The 20,939-nt window shown below is 48.1% G+C and overlaps 1 protein-coding gene across 2 annotated transcripts; it reads left to right on the top strand.

Annotated features, from left to right (window-relative positions):
* The first annotated feature begins 90 nt into the window (after positions 1–90).
* LOC129596582 (paramyosin-like) lies at positions 91–20,061 on the top strand. Of its 2 annotated transcripts, none has more exons than XM_055493908.1 (5): positions 91–615; positions 14,480–14,561; positions 16,492–16,763; positions 17,839–18,326; positions 19,659–20,061. In XM_055493908.1, the coding sequence occupies exons 3-5, from the start codon at positions 16,742–16,744 to the stop codon at positions 19,788–19,790; spliced, it is 642 nt and encodes a 213-aa protein (XP_055349883.1). In that variant the 5' UTR covers positions 91–615; positions 14,480–14,561; positions 16,492–16,741; the 3' UTR covers positions 19,791–20,061. The 2 variants fall into 2 exon arrangements, with proteins under 2 accessions (XP_055349883.1, XP_055349884.1); XM_055493909.1 differs by lacking the exon at positions 91–615 and adding an exon at positions 2,530–2,595.
* Positions 20,062–20,939: the final 878 nt, after the last annotated feature.

Raw genomic sequence — 20,939 nt, 5'->3', positions numbered from 1 at the left:
CGATCTCGAGGGGTTGGACTAAACCCACGTTTTAATCCGAAATACTCTAAACCCCCTCAAACGGCAGCTGCATTCCAAAAGTCGCATGTGGTGACATCGCTGCAAATTCAGAAAATTAAGTATCGAAGAGTCACTGTGCATCGTGATCTGTGATCTACATTGTGATCTTCACAGATTTTCACCGTTCTTTGGTTTGTGAAATTTTGTTAATTTTTTTTATTCGCGTTCTCCCTCCTCCCCTGTAGCCGGTGAGTCGTCCCACTGCAGCTGGTGCGTCTGCCCCTGCAGCCCACCGTCTGCCCCTGCAGCCCACCGTCTGCTCCTGCAGCCCACCGTCTGCTCCTGCAGCCCACCGTCTGCTCCTGCAGCCCACCGTCTGCTCCTGCAGCCCACCGTCTGCTCCTGCAGCCCACCGTCTGCTCCTGCAGCCCACCGTCTGCTCCTGCAGCCCACCGTCTGCTCCTGCAGCCCACCGTCTGCTCCTGCAGCCCACCGTCTGCTCCTGCAGCCCACCGTCTGCTCCTGCAGCCCACCGTCCGCCCCTGCAGCCTACCGCTTGCCTCTGCAACCCGTGCGTAGTCTCTTGCGTCTTTCGTTGCTTCCTGGATTTTGCGGGTAAGTAGTGCGTAAAGCTCTGCTCGTGTGTCATGTGTTCTTTAGTATTTACAAGATTTGCGACCGCTTGTCATTCTGATTAGTTCTTGCCTACTGCTTAGTATCATTAGAATCCTCAGAAATTCCATATACTGTAATACATATAGCTCTATACATCTACAATATATGTATGATTTCCCTTTTAAAATCAAAATCGTCCCCTAAGAAGAAACTATAGTTAACCTAAGAAGAAACTATAGTTAAGAAACATGCCAATTACGAGTAGGATGAGTTAGTAAAGGCTTTGCAATATGTCAGACAACAATTCAACAAGTTATTATGTACTTACTGCATAATTTGTCAAATCTGAGAAACCAAATTTTTCATAAACTTTCAATTTGGCAATCTTCCCACTCACGGTAATTTTTGGCGCAAAATACCTCATCAGCGTGTCCATTCATTTTGGCCACCATACATTTTGGCCACCAATCCTTTTGGCCACCCCAGGTTTCTTAGTTTTTTTAGGTTTCTTAGTATAACGCGGGGCCGTATGGGCGCCACGCGTATCCTCGACAGCGAACAGCGATGAACCCGGATGAGGCTTTAATGCCGAATCTGATGCGCAACGTGGCGCAGCAACACCCGACTAACAAGGAAGAATTCTGCAGCCAGTGCAAATGTGCTGCAGATCCGTCAAAACAGCGCAGCAATGTGCGGGGTGGAAAACTGGAAATCCCCAGAAACAGCGAATAGCTACTCAGGAGGGCGGAGCGTCCCGCCCTTACATTAGATTCTTAGGTTTTTAGGTTTCTAAGTTTCTTAGTTGGCCGAAATGACGGGCGGCGAAAATGATTGGTGGCCAAAATGAATGGTGGCCAAAATGATACGGCGCCCTCATCAGTTGCTTTTCATACTTATTGTTGTCCCCAGTGCCTTGCAATATTTCACATAGCTGCTCAGAATTCAGAGTTAATTTGGGGATAATAATAATTACAGTAGTGCATTAGCGCTGCAACTTGTATGTGTACAAATCACGCATACATACAGACAACTAAGACGTTTTCGCAATTCCCATTGGCTGGCCCGGCCTACTTTTGCCTACTTGTATAGATGTGTGCGTGATTTGTACACATACAAGTAAGAAACGCAGATGCACTAGTATTGTCAGGCCGATCGCTATGGCAGCCTACGAGATGGCAGCCAGCGACAGCCCTGCTTCCGGTGTGCTGACTCACACACGGAGTCGCACTCGCTATCGTACGCCGTATCGGCCTCGACTCAGGCTCAGCTACGCCTTGCCACACCTACGGCTTTACGACTCGGCCAATCAGCGTTCGTTCGCTCGTGTTGGATCAGCCCAGTGCCGCGGATAGGCATTTTCTATGTTTCGGCTCATTCCTGTTTAGTCACGTTTTCGCTCTTGCATGAGCCACATCTCGCCATTGGCGCCTTTGCATTATTGCTATCACACAATAAAGCCTCATTACTCACTATCGTGAGTCCTCTGTGTTGTGCTGCTGATATGATAGCAGATCCTGGTTTTCCTTCTGTGGAACCTTCTTTTGAGAGACGGTGTAGAATAGCATCCCTAACGGCCGACGAGAAGACAGGGGAGAACCGTAACCCGGTTCACATCCCCATCTGATCGCCGCCAGCCAGAACGGTTGGTTTCTCTCTCTTGCGGAACCGCGAGCAGAGCGACTCAGCGGACCTTGCGCGGACATCGGGCAGAACAATTCAGCAGACTCTCCTCTCTCGCGCGGACGGAACGATCTTTCGCTTACGGCCAGCGGAACGACTTGGCTCGGGTAGATCGGCGGACGGAACGATCCTGCGGATCCTTGGACTACAACCTCGGACGGAACCCTCTCAGCACTCAACAATCGGGGTCGCCTTTGCGTTTAGTCGCACCCGCAACTTTGCCAATGCTAGCGGGACGTTTTCACCCGGAGAATCCGGCGGATTGACCTGGACGGACGGCATCCCACCCGTGCCCACCCGGTAAACAGGTCTTTCAGACCCTCGTAGAGCCTCAAAGACCCGATATAGCCGGGCAACTTTCATTTTCTCCGGACCAAAAGTGGTTTTGGCCGGCTACAACTAATTTTTACCCGGATTAACGGGCTTAAAACATTTTTTTTTGGTAAATTAGGGTCAGCCTACCTAACTTCCGGTGACCCTCGGAGTCCCGGCTAACTATCCTAGAAAATTTCGAAAAATTAGGAGAATAATTTTCATCCGGCTAAAATAATTTTTGTTCGGCGAAAAATAATTTTTCGTAATTTTTTTGGAATTTTTGCCAAGTTTCCATCGGCAGAGATAATTAATCTAAATTTAAAATTAATTGTGTTGTCACTACGGCTTAATTTTAATACTTAAGATCAGCCAATCAGAATAGCGGGGAAATTCCCTATGCTGTAAGCCCGTAGTGAGTCACTGTTTTTTGCTAATTTGCACGCGGCACGTAGAATCGTTACGTAGGCAGTAATCCGCAAGACCACTTAAGTGTGTGACGTCATAGCGGTCAGTACTGTAATATAGGACGTACGTTAGCTGTACTGAGTTGCAAGTAGAACAAGCACACCCACCACATCACCCCCACCCCACCGGACCCTTCGGACCCTCGGACCTTCAAGGCAAAGATCTTTCATCCCGGACGTCCGCAATAAATGACAAGTCCGGACCCATTGGCCAAAGGGATAACCCGGAGCCAACTTCGTGGCTCCAATAGAGCTGCAACCGGAAATGCCTGGACGGTCGAACCTGTACGAACAGAAGTTCGACCAGGACTATGCCCGACGTGACCAGGCAGGCGCGTACACCTTCCGCCATACAGCCCGGGCAGCTCGGACCCTATTTTGTCGGACTCGAAACGGTCCACGAAATCCAACAAGTCGGCCTTAGCCAAGGAGAAGCGGAACCAGCAGATCCTGGCGGCCGACGCGGCCCAGTCGCCGGAAGACAGTTTCGAGGATTCCCAGGACCGGATGTTCTTGGAGCTACCCCATGCTGAACCGGAGGTTCTGCTTGGCCCAATGGGCCAAGATACGGTAAGCCCGGAGCCTGCAGTCGGACATGGGCGCCCAACAGGTGCCATGCCGACCACCCTTCATGCCAATTCCCGGAACAGTGGAGCCTCGAGCCCGGCGCTAACTAGCGCCGCAGTGTCTCTGGACATGGGACACCTGGTGCAGCCCCAACAGGGCAGCACGGCGATTGGAACGGAATCAAGGCAAACCCAAATGAGCCCTAACCAGACTGGAGGGAAGGCTCCACCGGCCCGGGAGGTGACCCACAAGGCGGGTTCACCGAGCAGAATCCCGGTATCCCCGGTTAAAGCCCCTAAATGCCCGGACAATATCCGGAAACAAACGTCGCCGGACCCGAAACGACCCTCGGGGACTCCGAAAGCGACCAGACCGGAGCCTGTAGTCGGACATGGGTGCCCAATAGGTGCCTCGCCGACGATTTTTCCGGCCCGTTTCTCGGATAATGGAGCCTCGGTCCCGGCACTTAGCAGCGCCGCGGAGTCACCGGACATGGGTGATCCGGTGTCACCCCAACATAGTGACAGGTGAGCCAGAATGGCACCGAGGCAGACCCGAATGAAGCCTAACCAGAAGGGAGGGAAGGTTCCACCGGCCCGGGGGTGACCCTCAAGGCGAGTTCACCGAAGAAAACCCCGGTAACTCCGGTCGGAAACCCTAACTCTCTGGACAATACCCGGAAATCAGCGTCACCGGACCCAAAACAACCCTCGGGGACTCCAAAGGTGACGTCATCGAACCTGAAGTTTCGATGGGCCCTGACTTTCAACTTCAGACCTACCGAAGCCGACTTCAGGCACTCGGAAATCACCGTTGGGAGCATCGCAGCCGATAAAGACCCTCAACAACGAGGCTCGGACTCTGACCCAACAGGTCGAAACCCTGAAAATGCGGTTTGCGACCCCAGTTTTCCCGGCTGAAGCTTCCGCTTTTCCGGTCAAATTCCGGATTCCACCGGCCCGAATTGGGACAACGGTTGGCACTCAGAGGCTGGAGCGTAAGAAGCTCACGGCTGCCCTTGATAGCAGGGACATCGCTATCAATGACCTTACTCAACAGATCGAGCAGCTAAAGACCCGGTTAGAAGCTACCGAAGAGCCCTGCCGTCACGACTAGAAAGAAGTCGCCCAACTCCGGGACGAAAACGACCAGCTGAAACAGGGCATCATCGGCTTCAAAGAAGAAATCGATGAGCTCCAATCAGAGTTCGAAGTTATCCGGGATGCCTATGAGAACCTTGAGGCCGAATGTGAGGCTCAGCGAGCACGCATTACCCACCTGGAAGCTGAACGAGCGGAGATAACCGAATATCAAACAGAGCTCTACGAATATGGCTTTGAAGCCGCAGCCATCATCCTTGGATACATCAAGGAACGTGGTGAACTCAGCATCGAGTTGGCTCGCCGCTGCGGGGAAACGACCTACCTCGAGAAAATGCTAGGCGAACAACCCCATCGGTCCACAACACCCAGCAGCAGTAAAAGTGTCACCAAATCGATGACTACTTGCGCCGGGATAACCTACTGCTTGGTCCAATAGGTCAACCAGGAATGTCCACCGACCAAACCTACCAGGTCGGCATGGTCCTTGGTGAGCCGTCTACCGGGAACCCACCGAGAGTACGAACCCAGGTACCCTCCGGATTGGAACGGAGTATGTCGACGGCCACATCACATGTACCGACCAAATCCACGGTGACGAATACTACGGCCTATGGAGGAACGTCCGCAAGTGTGACGTTCTCAACCGAACCAGGCCTGTGGCGTAAACTTCAGCCAAACCAAACCTGGAAAATCGACAAGAAGGTCAAGTGAGAGGCTCAAACCATCGAGCCCTGGCCATCGGATCGGACAACATAAGCACTGGAGCGGGACTTAGGCCTTCGGTGAACCTCCCAATAGGAGGTCACCAGCCTAACCCGGCCAATCCTAGCCGAGATCCAGACGGACAACGGTCACAATCGCAGACAGCATTCCGAAACCCGCTGGCCGCTGCAACCAGCGCCAGGAGGACAACGTCACCCAGCCCCGGTCGTGGAAAATTCGCTCGCGGCGTACTTGCCGGCGTTGTACCCCCCGGTAGCCCAACAGGCACAACCGGCGATACAAGCTTACCAGCCCGAGCTGCCTGACCAGGACGTTGCGCAAGCCCGATAGGAAGGCTACGAAGAAGGTTGAAACCGCTATGAAGAGCGAATGGCTCGGATAGCGGCCAAAAAGAACCGGGGCGACTTGCCAAATGCCAATCAGGAAGTACTGCGACGCTAAGGATGGCCATCGATGGCACCGAGCCCTGCAATATGTGGTATGCGGTATCAACCGAGCGAAACACGCGACCACCTGGTTTTCACCCTACTTACTATATGCTGTACGGACGTCATATGACCATACCCCAGAATGTCATTACCGGAACCAACGCCCCGGAGCAGTACACTGATAAGGAGCAGTACATCCGAAGGATGAAAGAACGACTCCAAAGGGCACACGACATCGCAAAGACGAACATCGATAAAGCCTTCGAAAAGAGCGCCGAAATCTACAATAAGAAGAAGTCAACCCCGGACTTCCGAAAAAGAGACTTAGTCTCCCCAATAGTGGAGTATCCCGAAAAAGATCCTACCAAGAAGGAACGATACGATGGGGTATGGACCGTACTCGACCATCGCGGACCCAACAACTTGTGGATCCGAAACGTCGACACCGGAAAGGAAGACGTCGTCGCGGTGGATCGCTGTAAGCACCACCCTAGCAACAAACGCCGCCGGATAACCCAGTCATACGGTCAGAAGCGACCCGAGGGAACCCCGGATAACAACCTTGCAACGGTGCCAGACCCCATGCGGGTCGACCCGCTCGCAACACCCGGGCCTGAAAGGCTGAACTAGCCGAGGAATATCCTCAAGAACCGGCGAAAGACCCTAAGCAACCGAACTTCACGTCGGTGCAGGACCCCAATAAAAGTCGGCCCGGCAAACCAAGTCCGGTCGCCAACCTTGAACCGGACAAGCCCGAAGGTAAACGAGCCCGACCGAGGAAGAAGCCCCCGTCGGACTTTGAAACAACAGCGCTACAAGAATTGCAGTAGCAGGCCATCAGAGAAAATGAAATTGCGGCTACACCGGAGCAATCGGTGGACTTAGCCAAATCTGCTAAGGCTACCCCGGACAAGCCGGAAGACATAGCCGAGAAGCCTAAGGCTACCTCGAAGAAGTCGAAGGAGCCTAAATCACCGAAGGAAAAGCCGGCTAAAGAGAAGGAACCGGTGAAGAAGCGGGGAAAGAAGCAACCCGACACACCGGCCCCGGTCGCATCAACCAACGATCAGGCTGAACCTCAGGCTCCGAACCGGAAGGCTAGGTCGGCCTTGAAACCAATGTTAACGGCCCAGGACGTGCTTGATGAGGCTCAGGTAGCCGAAGATGGAGCCCACAAAGATATCCTCGACAGAATCACCGAAGGACGGGCTGAGCCAACTCCAAAAGTTAAGAAGCCAAAGGTTCGGAAGGCTCCCACCTCGGTGGTTGAGCCCCGGCCATAAGCCAGTTGAAATGGAATTCACTAGCAGCCGGACCACAAAAGAGACACGGCGCAGCGTAAGACCGGTGAACCTAAACCACAACGTCCCCAATAGGGACGTGGATGGATCTTTCCGGGACTGGAGAAATTGGACCCCCGAATAGAACCCTGACCGGAAACCCAAACACCACACGACCTAGGACCTCAATTAAGGTCCGGTCAGAAAAGAAGAAGATGTAGAAAACACCGACGAACCTAAGTGAAACCTCAGAGGAGGAGTCGGATGGGAACGACAACGTTGAGCAGCCGCCAATAGTGGCTAATTAACATCCGAGACTGAAGAACCCCGGCGCCACGGAAAGGTTATCGGAATCGGAGGAATCAGACCATTTCAAGGAGGCTAGCCGGGGCATACCTGCTCCGCGTCACCGTATGTAGCTCAACCCACGGGCGTCAACAACCCGAACCTCGGCCGCTATCCAACCCTCGGAGAAGAAAGCCAAATCACCGGACACCAGACAGACCACTCGGGCTCGGACGGATGACCCGTATGGTTAGGGCTGCCCGAGAGGAATCGTCAAAGGAGTTGAAAGGCGCAGAATGCGCCGGGGTAGTCTCGAGAGTCAACCCCTCCAGGCGGGATATGGACGAGAACCGATCGTACCGGGCCGCAGTAATTATAGGACGTAATTTTAGGACGTAAACCATAGAATTTGGTAGGTTAACCGTGATCCTTCAGTGCTCTGCTCGCAGAATCGGACAGAAGCTTATGACCCAGGATGCAAAAGTTGCCGTGCCAATAACCACAATTATGGTTCCCGGCATGCGTGCGCAGAATGCACTCTCATCCGGTTGGATAAACAGTCACCGGTCGGAAAATCCTTGCATGACGAACAGGCTAACGCCTCGTACCTTCAAGCCGTAGCGGGGAACTTGAGCGCGTACCTGTATCTCGTTGGTCACCAAAAAGTGATAGACCACTTGCAGGGAGAGCCATTGCTGCATTTGTGGGACCTGCAACGTCACCGCCAACGCACACAAGAACAAGGCTGGGATAGAGCCCCACCACCCCCGAAGAATCCGAGGCCGGTAAACGCTCGAGAGCGACGTCGCGCAGAAGACCGCGAGGACGAACGGCGGGAAAAGGCAGCAGTACAGGCTCAGCGGGACACGATCAACACGGAACCCAATAGGTTCCCGGTTGAACACCCGGCGCTAACCAACCTCCCGACGACTGCCATAGTAACTGGACCAGACGGAACCCAGCACTTTGCCCAACTCACGCGGATAGATGCCCCGGCGACGATACCACCAGTCAGCTTACCAGTAGCATCGAGGCTACCTCCGGTACTACCTTCGATGGCGGTAGTGACCCCAATAGGGTCGACCCCACCTCTTCAGATGAAACCAACTGGCCCCGGACCGAGGAAGATCGGAGGCTCAGCACGGGCCCGGTAAACCTCGGACACCAGCAAACCCCCGATGAACTAGAACTTTCCGGTAGCCGGACCCCAATAGGGTTAGGCTTATCATAAAACCGGTCAGGAAGGACATGACGACGTTTCCAATAAAGACGTTAACGGACTTTACCTGGATAAAAGTGGAAGGGAACCATCGCAGATCGCGTTAACCACGTTCTGCTACCCGTTCGGACCCTCAATAAGGGATGCGACGGTAGAACCCCTTCAGATTGTGGGTTAACCACGACTCGCTACTATCCCGGACCCTCAATAAGGGATACGTCGGTAGAACGCTCGCAGACCGCGGAAACTACATCCGTTACCCGACCGGACCCTCAATAAGGTATACGATGGGTTAACTCACCCCGGTATTATGTCCAATTGATAGTCTCGTAACCGTACGCTGAGCAACAGCTGGTTGTTAACGTTTTAATGATATAACGGATAACACAATGAACTCCAGATTCGGTGTAAAGTAATGATCGTAATGATGATAATGTGTAAAGCATTAACAAGCGATTAAATATGGCCGACAGGAATCACGTATCCTCACACTCAGCTGAACGAACATACTCGTAGACTAACACGTACAGCGTACAGTAAACGCGCAGTATGATAGCCTACAAGAACAACCATCGCCACATTCCGTATGTGCACCATTGTAACAGTTCTCATCAAGAACATGTAAACATGACAACGCATAAGCAGCTGTGAATTAGGTAAGCTAGGAATGGTGGGAATCAATGATCCACACGACTGGCGCCATCATGTTGCGGCGTCTGGCTGGCACGCGCCCCTATACACGCGCACATCCGGCTAACCGGCACCGGCAGCATGCATGCCGCTTGTACAATGAACCCTAAGGAACGGACTCTCCGGATTTACCCGGCAATTACGGGTGCGGCCGTGGAATTTCAGTGCTCGCACCGTACCGGAACGTCTTTCGCGGTTTCCCCCGGACAGTATCCGTCAGAATGCTCGGATCCTCCGGCATCAACAATCTTCATGGCGCAGATCGTGTCTCTAACCACATCTGCTACAACCATCGCAGATCGCGACTTCAACCACGATTGGCTACCATCACCGGCCCAGAACGGAGCTTCGCCCGAGCCAATCCTGTCTAAGTCCGCAGACCGCGGCGTTCAACCACATTAAAGATGATTATCGAACCCACCAGGCCTCGGCATCAACCCTCTATGTTGCCCAATAGGCGACAGGAGACGAAAATACGGGTTGTTGCCCGGACGGATTGTCCATCAGACCGTAACTACGAGCTGCCTGTCGACTTCAAATCAGCCAGCAGGGCTGCCAGTGGACTCTAACTCGGCAGCAAGGACTACCCTGGGTCTCGACCCTCGAACCTTGAATTTAACCTCAGAATCCGGCATTAACCCTTCCAACGTTGCCCAGTAGGCGACAGAGGTTCAAGACAAGGTTTTTGCCCGGACAGAATATTCAGCCAACAGGATCCGAAGCAGAATCCAGGGCTACCATCGAACTCTACCTTCGTAGTCGAGGCTGCCACTGGACATTAACTTTCCGAGGCTGCCACTGGACTTTAACTTTTCGAGGCTGCCACTGGACTTTAACTTTTCAAGGATGCCATCGGGCTTTAACTTTTCAATCGAGGCTAACCCTCGGATTGGACCTCGAAGCCTGGCTCATCAACCCGGTCTATGTTACCCAATAGGTGACTGGACACGAAATAACGGGTTTTGTCCGGATGGAAACTTCGGAACATCGAGAAGGAACCTTCGGAGCCGACCAGGATAGGGTTTGGACTCCAACTCCGAGGCATTACCCGGTCTAAATTGCCCAATTAGGCGAATAGACGCAAAATTGACGGGTTTGCCAGAACGAAAGACCTCGGAACATTGGATCCGACCGGACGCAAGGGTTGGACTTCCGAGGCAACCATGGAAATGGACCCAATAAGGTCCAAAAGCAGTGTCTCAACGATTAAGACTGTGGTTCACACGGCACCAGCAGTGTAAACTACCCGGAATCACCCCTTCAACCCCTCAAGGCCCAACACTAACCGGTTTAGGTTTCCCAATAGGCAACAGGACGTGAAATTACGGTTTTTGTTCGGACGAAACATCGGAATACCGTTACTTTACCGGAGGATTCCCTCACCCAGCGACCCAATAGGTCGCATACCTTACTCAGGAGGATGCCCTATGGCTTTCGCGGACGCGACGGTGCCTCCCCTATCAACTCACCCTATGAACCTTGGTCGAATGTTAGTACAAGCCCGTCTTACCCGGCTACGGGAGTTCAAGTCAACTTTTACCCGGAGAATCCTGGTCGGAAGTGAGTTTCTCACCCGGCCACGGTGATTCCACCATCTCACCTGGAGTCAACCGGTCGGAAGTAGGCTTAAGCCCGGCTTACCCGACTCTACGCTGAAGTTTAACGGGTTTCATCGGATATCCCGAGAACTGATGCCTCGGACTCGGATGACCGGACAACTGTTGGACAGGAGACGCTGGAAACGGACGTCGTCCTTGTCGGAATAAGCCCCGGATCAAAGACCCGGACCAAAGACATTTGATTTTTATTTGTTTCTAACCCTGAAATGATGTTTAATTAGAATTTAATTTGAGAGAGACTGATGTTTTATTTTTACTTTTATTTTTGACGTTACGGATGTTCATCAACAGAAGCCTACACCGGTCCAACAAGAAACCCGACCGACCTTCGGATTTCTGCCGTGAGTTGTATCGCCACCACGGGTCCGGAGGAGAACGCGTACCGGAGAGACCCACACCGACACCCCCGGCGCAGCCACCGACCCCAATAGGGTCGTGTGCGGAGCAGGCACTGGTGCGGTACGAGACCGGGTCCTTCGCAGGGGCTCGGACTCCCGCCCAGAGGCATATCAGGCCGGTCGCTATGGCAGCCTACGAGATGGCAGTCAGCGACAGCCTTGCTTCCGGTGTGCTGACTCACACACGGAGTCGCACTCGCTATCGTACGCCGTATCGGCCTCGATTCAGGCTCAGCTACGCCTCGCCACACCTACGGCTTTACGTCTCGGCCAATCAGCGTTCGTTCGCTCGTATTGGATCATCCCAGTGCCGCAGATAGGCTTTTTCTATGTTACGCCTCATACAACCGCTCATTCCTGTTTAGTCACGTTTTCGCTCTTGCATGAGCCACATCTCGCCATTGGCGCCTATGCATTATTGCTATCACACAATACCTCATTACTCACTATCGTGAGCCCTCTGTGTTGTGCTGCTGATAGTATTGAAAGCATAACTATAAACAAATTATTGTAAAAAAAATTACCGGGTAAATTTCCAAACTGAAAATTTACGAAACATTCAGTCTTTCAGATTTGATAAATATGGAGTAAGTACACAATTACACTATGTACTTTAAAGAAATAATGTTGTTTGCCGCATTGCAAAGCCTTGACTTACTCACTGCTCATCGCTGTACTCGTAAATTAAAATAATATAATCGAGATGTACTGTACTGTGTAACTGTTTTGCAATGCCGAAATTAGCGAATACTACTCCGCTTGCCACAAGCCTAATGCCGAAGCAAAAAAGTACAGTTTTCTGTTGGGGTGATATGAATTTACGGCTGTCGGTTTTGGAGACTTTTGGTACTCGTACTCGTAGTTTTGGTACGAGAGGGTTGTTAGTTATGTTCTGTCGTATCAGTTTTATTTATTTTTGGATTCATGTAATTATTATATTATTTTCATATTACTATTACTAAACCCTAATGCATCGTTTTCATCTGTTGCCAGATTTGTAAATATGATACAAAAAAGTTATAAGTTTTTTGAACGACGGCACCTTGGAAATTTCGTTCAATTTTCTTATTTTTTGTTATTTCATTTCTCTGGAACGAATCTTTCCAATTCGGAAAAATTTTGAACCTGTGCAGGATCAAGCTTATCGAATATTTAGGTTACATGAATATCCGAACTAAGGATTAAGAAAAACATTTTTTTTTATATTTAGACGCTTTTGGTTTGGGTCCGTCGAGGTGCCAGTTACACCAGTCGACCAACTCCCGCCTCCATTTTTTCGCGTTTTCTCAAAGAAAGTTGTCAAGGTATTTGCAGGTTACTGTAAACGGTTGACAGTTATTTCCGAAAGAAAAGGCTTCTGCAAATAATTTCATTGCTGCGAGGCGAACCAACATAAACGTTTCCTCGAATGCTTTTTGGCTCTTGGTCTCGCACTCCGTTGACAAAACCCTGTTCTGTTCTGCTGCTTCCACCAAGTATGGCGCCAAGCAAACCAGGATCTGTCGTGAGTGTAGTCTTAGGACTGATGGCTAAATGAAAGAAGTTTGGCTTTGCTAAGGAGCAATAATTGCAAAAGCACCAGTAACCACTAGTCAGCGTAAGTGGTGCCCGACGGTACTCCGCCTTGCTGAAAATCAGATCCGCGCGCAATACAGAATCTGGTACTGGAGACCTGGTCTATGCTTCCCTGTCCATCCATCGGACAAACACATTTGGAGATCGGTGTCTGCCAAGCGCAAAAAAATGGCTTGCTATTTTAGGTTCCTCAACAAACAGACTGTTCCGATCTCCTCTCGCCATCCCTTGTTAAAATTCCAGAATAAAAACGACAAGACAAGCGCTCAGTAGTTCACGCACAAGAACATATAATCCCCAACATAACAAACACTTCAGATAGTTAGTGGGTTGCATCCCAATTTTTTAAAAAAATTTAATGTGAAATAGCGCAAGTTATTACAGTTATGATATGCTCTACTTTTTAATAATAATTTCATATTTTTAGTTTCATAACTAATATACGCACGACAGAACATAACTAACAACCCTCGTACATCTGCCAAACGATTTGTTAACGAAATTGGGAAGAGGATTTCGCAACAAACCGGCGAGATTCGTAGTCTTGAGTTTTTGAAACAGAACATTTAGCAATTTAACGTGGTAATGCTGCTTCAGTATCGGGACCGTTGAGAATGTTGCTTTGTTTAACCGTAACTAGATCTTGATATTGTTATCACGCTATTGAATTAAAGATCCATCGACAGCCTAATGACGGCTTGCCATAAACCTAATGTTAGCTTGCCATAATGCAGCACGCAACCGGCTAAGGCGGTGACTTCCGTTGCAGCGGGCTGTTACTGATTGAGTGCTTTCTATCAATCCGTGCTAGCCGTTAACGTGGGCGGTTGCTTACTTTCTGTCAAAAGGGTGTCACTAATTGTGCCGACAGTTGAAGCACACCGAACACGTCGAAATCACGATTTTGACCATGCCGTTTTCAACACGATCATGTTCCCTCATAGTCATCCGTAAAAATGAGGCGGAGAGTCGGGGAACGGTGTCCTCATAGTCAATCGAAATTTTAACACTGATTAGTCGAAGTTTGAAACTGCGGTTTTTCGCGATCTATGAGGCGGCCTAAGCCTTCGTCAAGAGCACAAAATTTGTTTAACGCCACGAAGAGCGTCATGGCACACTTTTCCAATTCTGCAACTCGAGTACGGTTACCCAGCGGTATCGACGCTCGTGCTCGTGCAAAGATGTGGTTAACAACCACCGCTAGTAATCATTATAATTATGTAAATTTAGGGATCGAGACCTAAGATTTACCTAAAACAGACAACAATACCACTGCCCAAATACGGTAGAATTATACGAACGTGTATTAGTGAATCACATTACCTCCAGAGTAGCTTTGGTCTTGAGATAACATGTGGGAGTAAAGTTAGCCTGAACTCCGTGGTGATTAATTCAGTGCAGTTCGTAAGGATTTGGCTGTGCACTGTGCTTGCATGTTGATCAGCGGATTTTGCAGGCTTAATTTGATGGTTAGTACCGTGCTGGATGCTAATGTTAATCAGAAAAATTTCTTTGCAGACAATGGCTGCAAACGGAGCCAACGGAAACCCCGGTCAGGCGGGCGACCAAGGACCTGAAGAACCCGGCCAGAATCTTGGGCGTGAGTCGTAGGCTGCAGTAAAAGTTTTTTCCTTCATAAGACCGCATTATTATTTCATATACATTATTAAATGAAGTGTAGGGAACTGGAACTAAGCGAAAATACTGTTTTCTAGTGAGCTGTGTGCGTGTGCTGTTTTCGCATGTAGTTTGTTTCAGGTTCAACTGCTTTGACTGCACTTTGCTTTGCTTTACTTCACTTTACTTTGCTTTTTTTTGTTCTATTCTACTTTACTTTAATACGTTTATGCTTAGTTTACAACTAAGGATACATACACCCCACTCACAAGTCTGGTCGACATTCGCAACGAAAATTGCTTGGCGCTACTTCGTAGAGCGAAGCTAACCTAATGAAAACGTTGGCGTAGTGACTGCTAATAAACTATGCGGGAAAAAAACTAAAAACTAATAAACTATGACAGATTAAGAGGTCAGACCGCGGGAAACGGAGGGAGCCTCCATGCCCGTGTGATGATGAACTTTTAGAAGGTCAATGTGGGAGCCAGTCGGTGGTCAAAGGTGTCGGTGGTGTACGCTGCGGCCCCGCCCTGCTGAGAATCTTCCGCGATAGGCGAACGCCTGCCCAGTCAAATTGAGAGCATCTCGCCTAGGAAGAAGGAGAAAGCTTGTGGCGTGTGACTGACATGTTGACCAGATAAGCGTGCGACTGCCAGTGATAGTGAGGGAAAGAATCGGGAAAGAATCTCAGTGAATTGGGAATGAATCTCACTGGAGAACGAGAGTGATGTGATCCTGGCCGAAGTAAGCCGTGGATACGTCCACGCCGCTGCGCTAGTGAAGGGAAGATTTAGGCCACTATGATGGCAGACGGGAAGGCCATGCGGTGAGAGGCGCATGCAGCGCTCTTGCGAGGGATGATGGCGACAGAAGAGTGTACGAGGTCGTGACAAAAACAATAAAAACTTTGTTATGTTAAGAAACTGGAATAAAAATACCATTGTAGATGAAGTTTCCACACTGGAAACGAACTTGTCATGGTCGTCCTTCAGTTTGTCGTTCTGGTGTCCATTATGCGCTATAAATGAAAGAGTACCGGCTGCTTACGGCAATGGCACTAAAGAAAAATAAATCATATGAGAGGGGAAAAATTCGTTCGCTGTTACTGTTTAAGGATCCGCTAAAAATGCGTCGCTGTGTATTTTAAATTTATCTGCAAGCATTTCTCAGACGAAAAAAATGTATGCGTCAGTTTTGAGCTTCAGAGGAAACCGTTCGCGGGCGATATGCCAATCCGTGTGGATGAAAGACTTTAGGCGGAGTTTGGTTTTTGCGGTAGAAATCGCATTTCAGTGCGTCGGTTGCTAGATTAGTTCTAGGACGCGCACATCGCAGCGTTTATGAGAATGAGCCTTTCCTTTATCTCGTACCCTTGCGGTGCCCTTCGAACTAATGGCACATTTACCCAAACCCACCAACTTTCCGGAAAAAGGGGATGAGAAGCGCACGGTCGTACTAAAGCGCTAAAGAACCCGTTTGGCGCAAGCACATTTTTCTGAAATGTCGTAACAGCCGGGAGCCCACCCTACGCTAGTTGTCGCGCCATTATTCAAAAACATTTTCATCGTAGAATGGGACGCGCGGTAGCGCCGGCCCACCCCCTCCCCCTCAAAGGTGGCTCGGTAGCTGTATATGATCAACTAAATAATTTTCCGTATGTATCTGAGGATGTTCTGCTAGGTAGTTATTTATTTTCAACGCTGCATAATTATTTTTTTTCACCCACATTTATGTATTATGAGGTTTCGTTTGTTTCCATTTAATTTCTCGGACAATAGCACCGTTACTTCGCTTAAGTTTTCCATTCTGCGGCTAGATATGCTTGTCACAGCCTAATTATCTTCTGTTTCTTTAATTTATACTATCACACAAAATCAATTTTTACGATCGCTCATATGCTTTACTTTGGATAGTTCTAATGGATACTGATCTGGCCTACGCGTAATTCATCTTGGTAATTTGCGCACCGAGAGCGACTACTACATTTCCTGCGCTGAGCGAGGGGAAAATACTGTTGCCGGCATCCACTTTGACACATTTTCCAGTCTCGTCGTAAGCTTATCTGCTTACTGCATCCCTCTGCCTATATCCACTTGCTGGACCGTTCATCATCGTTTAACTTGGCCTGCCTTTGAGTGCAACATTGTAATAATAAAAATTACGATGTCCCAAAAATGCCGATACGGTAAAGTTGAAGTATTGAAATAATTAATTCAACTACGAATTTTACCAAGCTGCATACATCAAAGAATTTTTTTGACTGTTTAATGGATTTAATTTCTTTGCCGGAAGCGAGCTGATGCTTCACAAGTTAGACTAGCTTACACCCGCTTTAATTTTTTATTGAAAATTGGAATTCGGATTATGAGAATTATTAGTATTTATGAAAATCAGAATTGCTTAAACTAACTACTCGAGTAGTTTTCAGACTTCTCTCAAAGGTGACGAGGAAATTGGTGGACATTGTTTAGTATCAAGATAACAAAATTATTTACTTACTCAAATAGAAAATGCACATTGAAATTAGAAAAAATCGCTACAGTAATATTATTTTGCTGTCGGGTCGAGAACATTGTTCTTGATTGCTAACTAGTGACTACCAATGAGATCATTGTAAAGCTGATTGACATGTGGTAGATGCTTTCATGCCACTTACCTATACTGGTATTAGTAACTGGCGTACTCGTAATACATGTAATTACTGTACTATTGGTAATATTTTTCCAGATATGCTTGTTTATTCAAGTAAGCAGTAATAACTGTTCAAAACATAAAACTCTCAACTCTAGTTAAGCTGTAGTTCGGTGCTGTAGTTCAAATTTATAAAAATGTTTGTATGAAAATTTAAAACTTATTGCATTTGAAATCGGTTTGTGACATACATTTATCCGTACCCGATCGTTGGCACTGGCAGCTCTTGTGGACTTGAAATTAGTTTTCACAGAAACGCGACATTTTTATGTGAAATGTCAGAGAAATATTTAGAAATATTTAGAAATATTTAGAAATATTTAGAAATATTTAGAAATATTTAGAAATATTTAGAAATATTTAGAAATATTTAGAAATATTTAGAAATATTTAGAAATATTTAGAAATATTTAGAAATATTTAGAAATATTTAGAAATATTTAGAAATATTTAGAAATATTTAGAAATATTTAGAAATATTTAGAAATATTTAGAAATATTTAGAAATATTTAGAAATATTTAGAAATATTTGGAATCATTCAAAGCTGATAACAGATTTTGATTTTAGCCGACCCACAGGCACCCGTCCCGTTCTTCCTGTACCAGCAGGCAAACGACGCCTTGGCGGAGCTGCAGGCCCAGCATCAGCAGCTGCAGAATCAGCACCATCAGCTGCAGACCCATAATCAGCAAACGCAGGCCGAGAATCAGCATTTGCGGACCGAAAATCAGCAGCTCATGGCCGAGAATCAGGAGTTGCGGGATGATATCGCGGTGCTTCGGCAAGTCAACGAGGATCAGAAGGAAGAGATCCACGAACTCCAGAAGGAGGTCGCCAAACTGGAGACGACCGTCGCCAACCTGGAGGCTTCCAACGCCAAACTGGAGACGACCGTCGCCAACCTGGAGGCTTCCAACGCCAAACTGGAGACGACCGTCGCCAACCTGGAGGCTTCCAACGCCAAACTGGAGGCTACTGTCGCCAAGCTAGAGACTTCCAACGCCAATCTGGAGCGGGATTTGGCCAACCTGCGAGCTGCAACAACGACAGAATTGGTTAGTATACTGGCTAATACTTTATTAAAGTACGAGTACAGTGAAACCTGCGCGCATTGGACACCTCCGGTTCCTAAAATATCGTTCAATCTAGACGCTTTTTCAATATACAGAACAATTTTTACAGTATATGAGACGCGCCGGTTCCAGTACAAGCGTTTAGTGTGCGCGGGTGTTCAGTTTACGCCAGCGTTCAAAGACACAGGTTCACTGTATCACTTTTTTCTACTTTTGTAGAACAACAACTAAATGAGAAGTACGGGTACATTGTCTAAAGGCAAAGCAACAGCAAGCAGTTGCTCATGCTGTTGCTGAGTCGTCACTTGTATCGCGATTCGTGACTGCTACATTATACCGAAAATCTCGTGAGGAGCAAATATACCACCCTGTACTTCAGTTTTTCCAAAATTGCGGTCAATTTGCGTTTGCGTTTTATAAATTTGTCAACAGATGCCTCCAGTGTGCCGCGATTTTGGGTTAACCGGTAATCGCGCGCTCTGTTGCATTACTCTCGAGTTTTCTGTTGTTTTTTTAAGAAAACCTATCGAAGATCTGTGTAGTTTATCAGTGGAACTTCAGAAGCTTTTTTTGTACTGCAGATATGGTTTTTGGAAAATTTCGTTGTGTTTAGGAATGAATACGTGCGTTACCAGTTGACGAAAACGTGCACGCAAAGCGAACGAAATATGAGAAGAACCGAAGTACAGATAGTTCAAAGTTTCTGAACAACTACTCACTCATACTTTTCGATTCAGACAGTTGGCTACCTCAACCTGTACGGCTGTACCGTATTGCCGAAGGCAGCTGCACATCGTGGATGATGGTAGTGCCGCTACGTAATATATATCCGGTTTCGTAGTTAATTTCGAGAGTGAGATAAAAAAATAAGTTAAGGAGTGAGATTAAGAGCACATGCAGATCACGTGATAAAGCCGCTTTATACACTGCTAGCTTTTTTTTAATGCTATAATTATGATACTGACTGGGATAATCTGGTTTAAATTCCTGTTGTTCAGCCCGGTGTGAAATCCCATGCTAGACTGTCAACCTAGCCGGAAATGGCCTATCTGCTCTAATTGCACGTAGAGCAAATTGAATTTTAATTGAATTTCAAATTTAAGTGACCGGTTGTGAGAAATTTCGAAGTGGCATTGTTTCTCTCTTAGCGTGTTCGCAGTGGCATTACATAGTATCCAGTAACGATCACTTAACTCCACCTTAGTAGTACAGAGAATGATTGTAATGGGGACATGTTTGCTTGTGTGATAAGTGATCTTTGTGGCTGATGTGGCAGGACTATACATGCAGCACAGTGACGACGGGATTTTGCAGGTGATCCGTAATCCCCGTCCAGCGGCGGGTCAGTATGTGCCGCGGCTAGCCGCCTTCATCCATGACGGGCCGTCTCCGGAGGTTCTGTTGGGGCTGCTTATGTTCTGTGTCTGGCTGTGGCGCAGAAGTTGAAGTGGGATTTGTTTCGGTGATGTCGTGGTGGTGTGATAACAAAACTCGTGCAGTTGCATTGTTGTGGGTTCTGGTACATTTAGTTAGTACATTTACCTAGTTTGGCTCGGTATTCCGCTAATACTCCGTGGAAGTAAGCGAGAGTTTATGTGTGCTGCGCACGGTCTCGATGGCGTATTTCCACTCTACCGGCTGCGTATGGTTGGTCATCGAGCGCGTTGTCGCTATCATCGAGAGCGCCTCTACACAGCAGATTACTGTAGTTTGTAGGACACGCATGACTGTCGATAAAATTTTTTTAATTGATCCAAAATACTGCAGTTCATAAAGCCTGAAAAACTTAAAAATTTGTGTGTTTTCTAAAGAAAGCCTTTCCTTTCAGTCTCTTAATTTTTCAAAAGCTTCCGTGCGTAAAGTGATATCAAGTTCTCGGCTTAGAGTTTTCGGGAAACATAAAATTAGTTGAATTTCTCTGAGACAAGGAAAGAGATTTCACAGAAATGCAGGTTACTTCGAAGATAAATTTAGTTTTACAACAACCGCCCAATCAAAAACTGCCATCGCGACATCAAGTGACCGTGTACTGTACTCACCACTTGCTGAGATGTCAGTGTAATCGTCGAGCTGCAGGTGGAGCATCGTCTCGTGCACGACGGTGCACAATGCATTGCTCAGTGCACGTTTGTGACCGGCAAAAATGTTCCCCCAATCGTGGTCGAAATTGTAGTTCCAACGAAATGTTCCGTAAACAGTAAATACTAAAATTAATAGTTTGTCGTTCAGGAAAACGTCGTCAGCAAGTTGTTGGTTAGCAAAATGGCAGTGAACAAATTGTCGGTGTGCCGCTCACATTAGGCAATGTACATGAGCCGCAGCGATTCTCGGAGCTGCAGGAAACATAAAACAAATACCAGAAAGTGTAGAATAAATGGATACGCTGTACTTGGTTGTTGGGCGGACAAGCATTCAGAAAGAGACACAAATAAAACGAGAATATTTGAAAACTTAAATATTATCTACCAACGCAGCGCGACCTATTCAGTTAGCGTCCTGTCAACGCGGCAAGTTTGCTGACAGTGATATCCACTTCACACAGAGTATATATACACCGTCCAATCCCAGTGGCGATAGCGAGCGGACGGCGGATCG

The sequence above is a fragment of the Paramacrobiotus metropolitanus genome, unplaced genomic scaffold (assembly GCF_019649055.1).
Source record: "Paramacrobiotus metropolitanus isolate TYO unplaced genomic scaffold, Prichtersi_v1.0 Parri_scaffold0000092, whole genome shotgun sequence".
NCBI lineage: Eukaryota > Metazoa > Tardigrada > Eutardigrada > Parachela > Macrobiotidae > Paramacrobiotus > Paramacrobiotus metropolitanus.
The sequence above is the reverse complement of the archived record's forward strand: the minus strand, read 5'-3'. Positions and strand labels throughout refer to the sequence as shown.

Coding starts and splice junctions, on each gene's coding strand:
- LOC129596582 (XM_055493908.1), top strand. CDS start 16,742: ATGTCCCAAAAATGCCGATACG. Junction 16,764..17,838: donor GTCCCAAAAATGCCGATACG/GTAAAGTTGAAG, acceptor TTTTGATTTTAG/CCGACCCACAGGCACCCGTC. Junction 18,327..19,658: donor CTGCAACAACGACAGAATTG/GTTAGTATACTG, acceptor GGGATTTTGCAG/GTGATCCGTAATCCCCGTCC.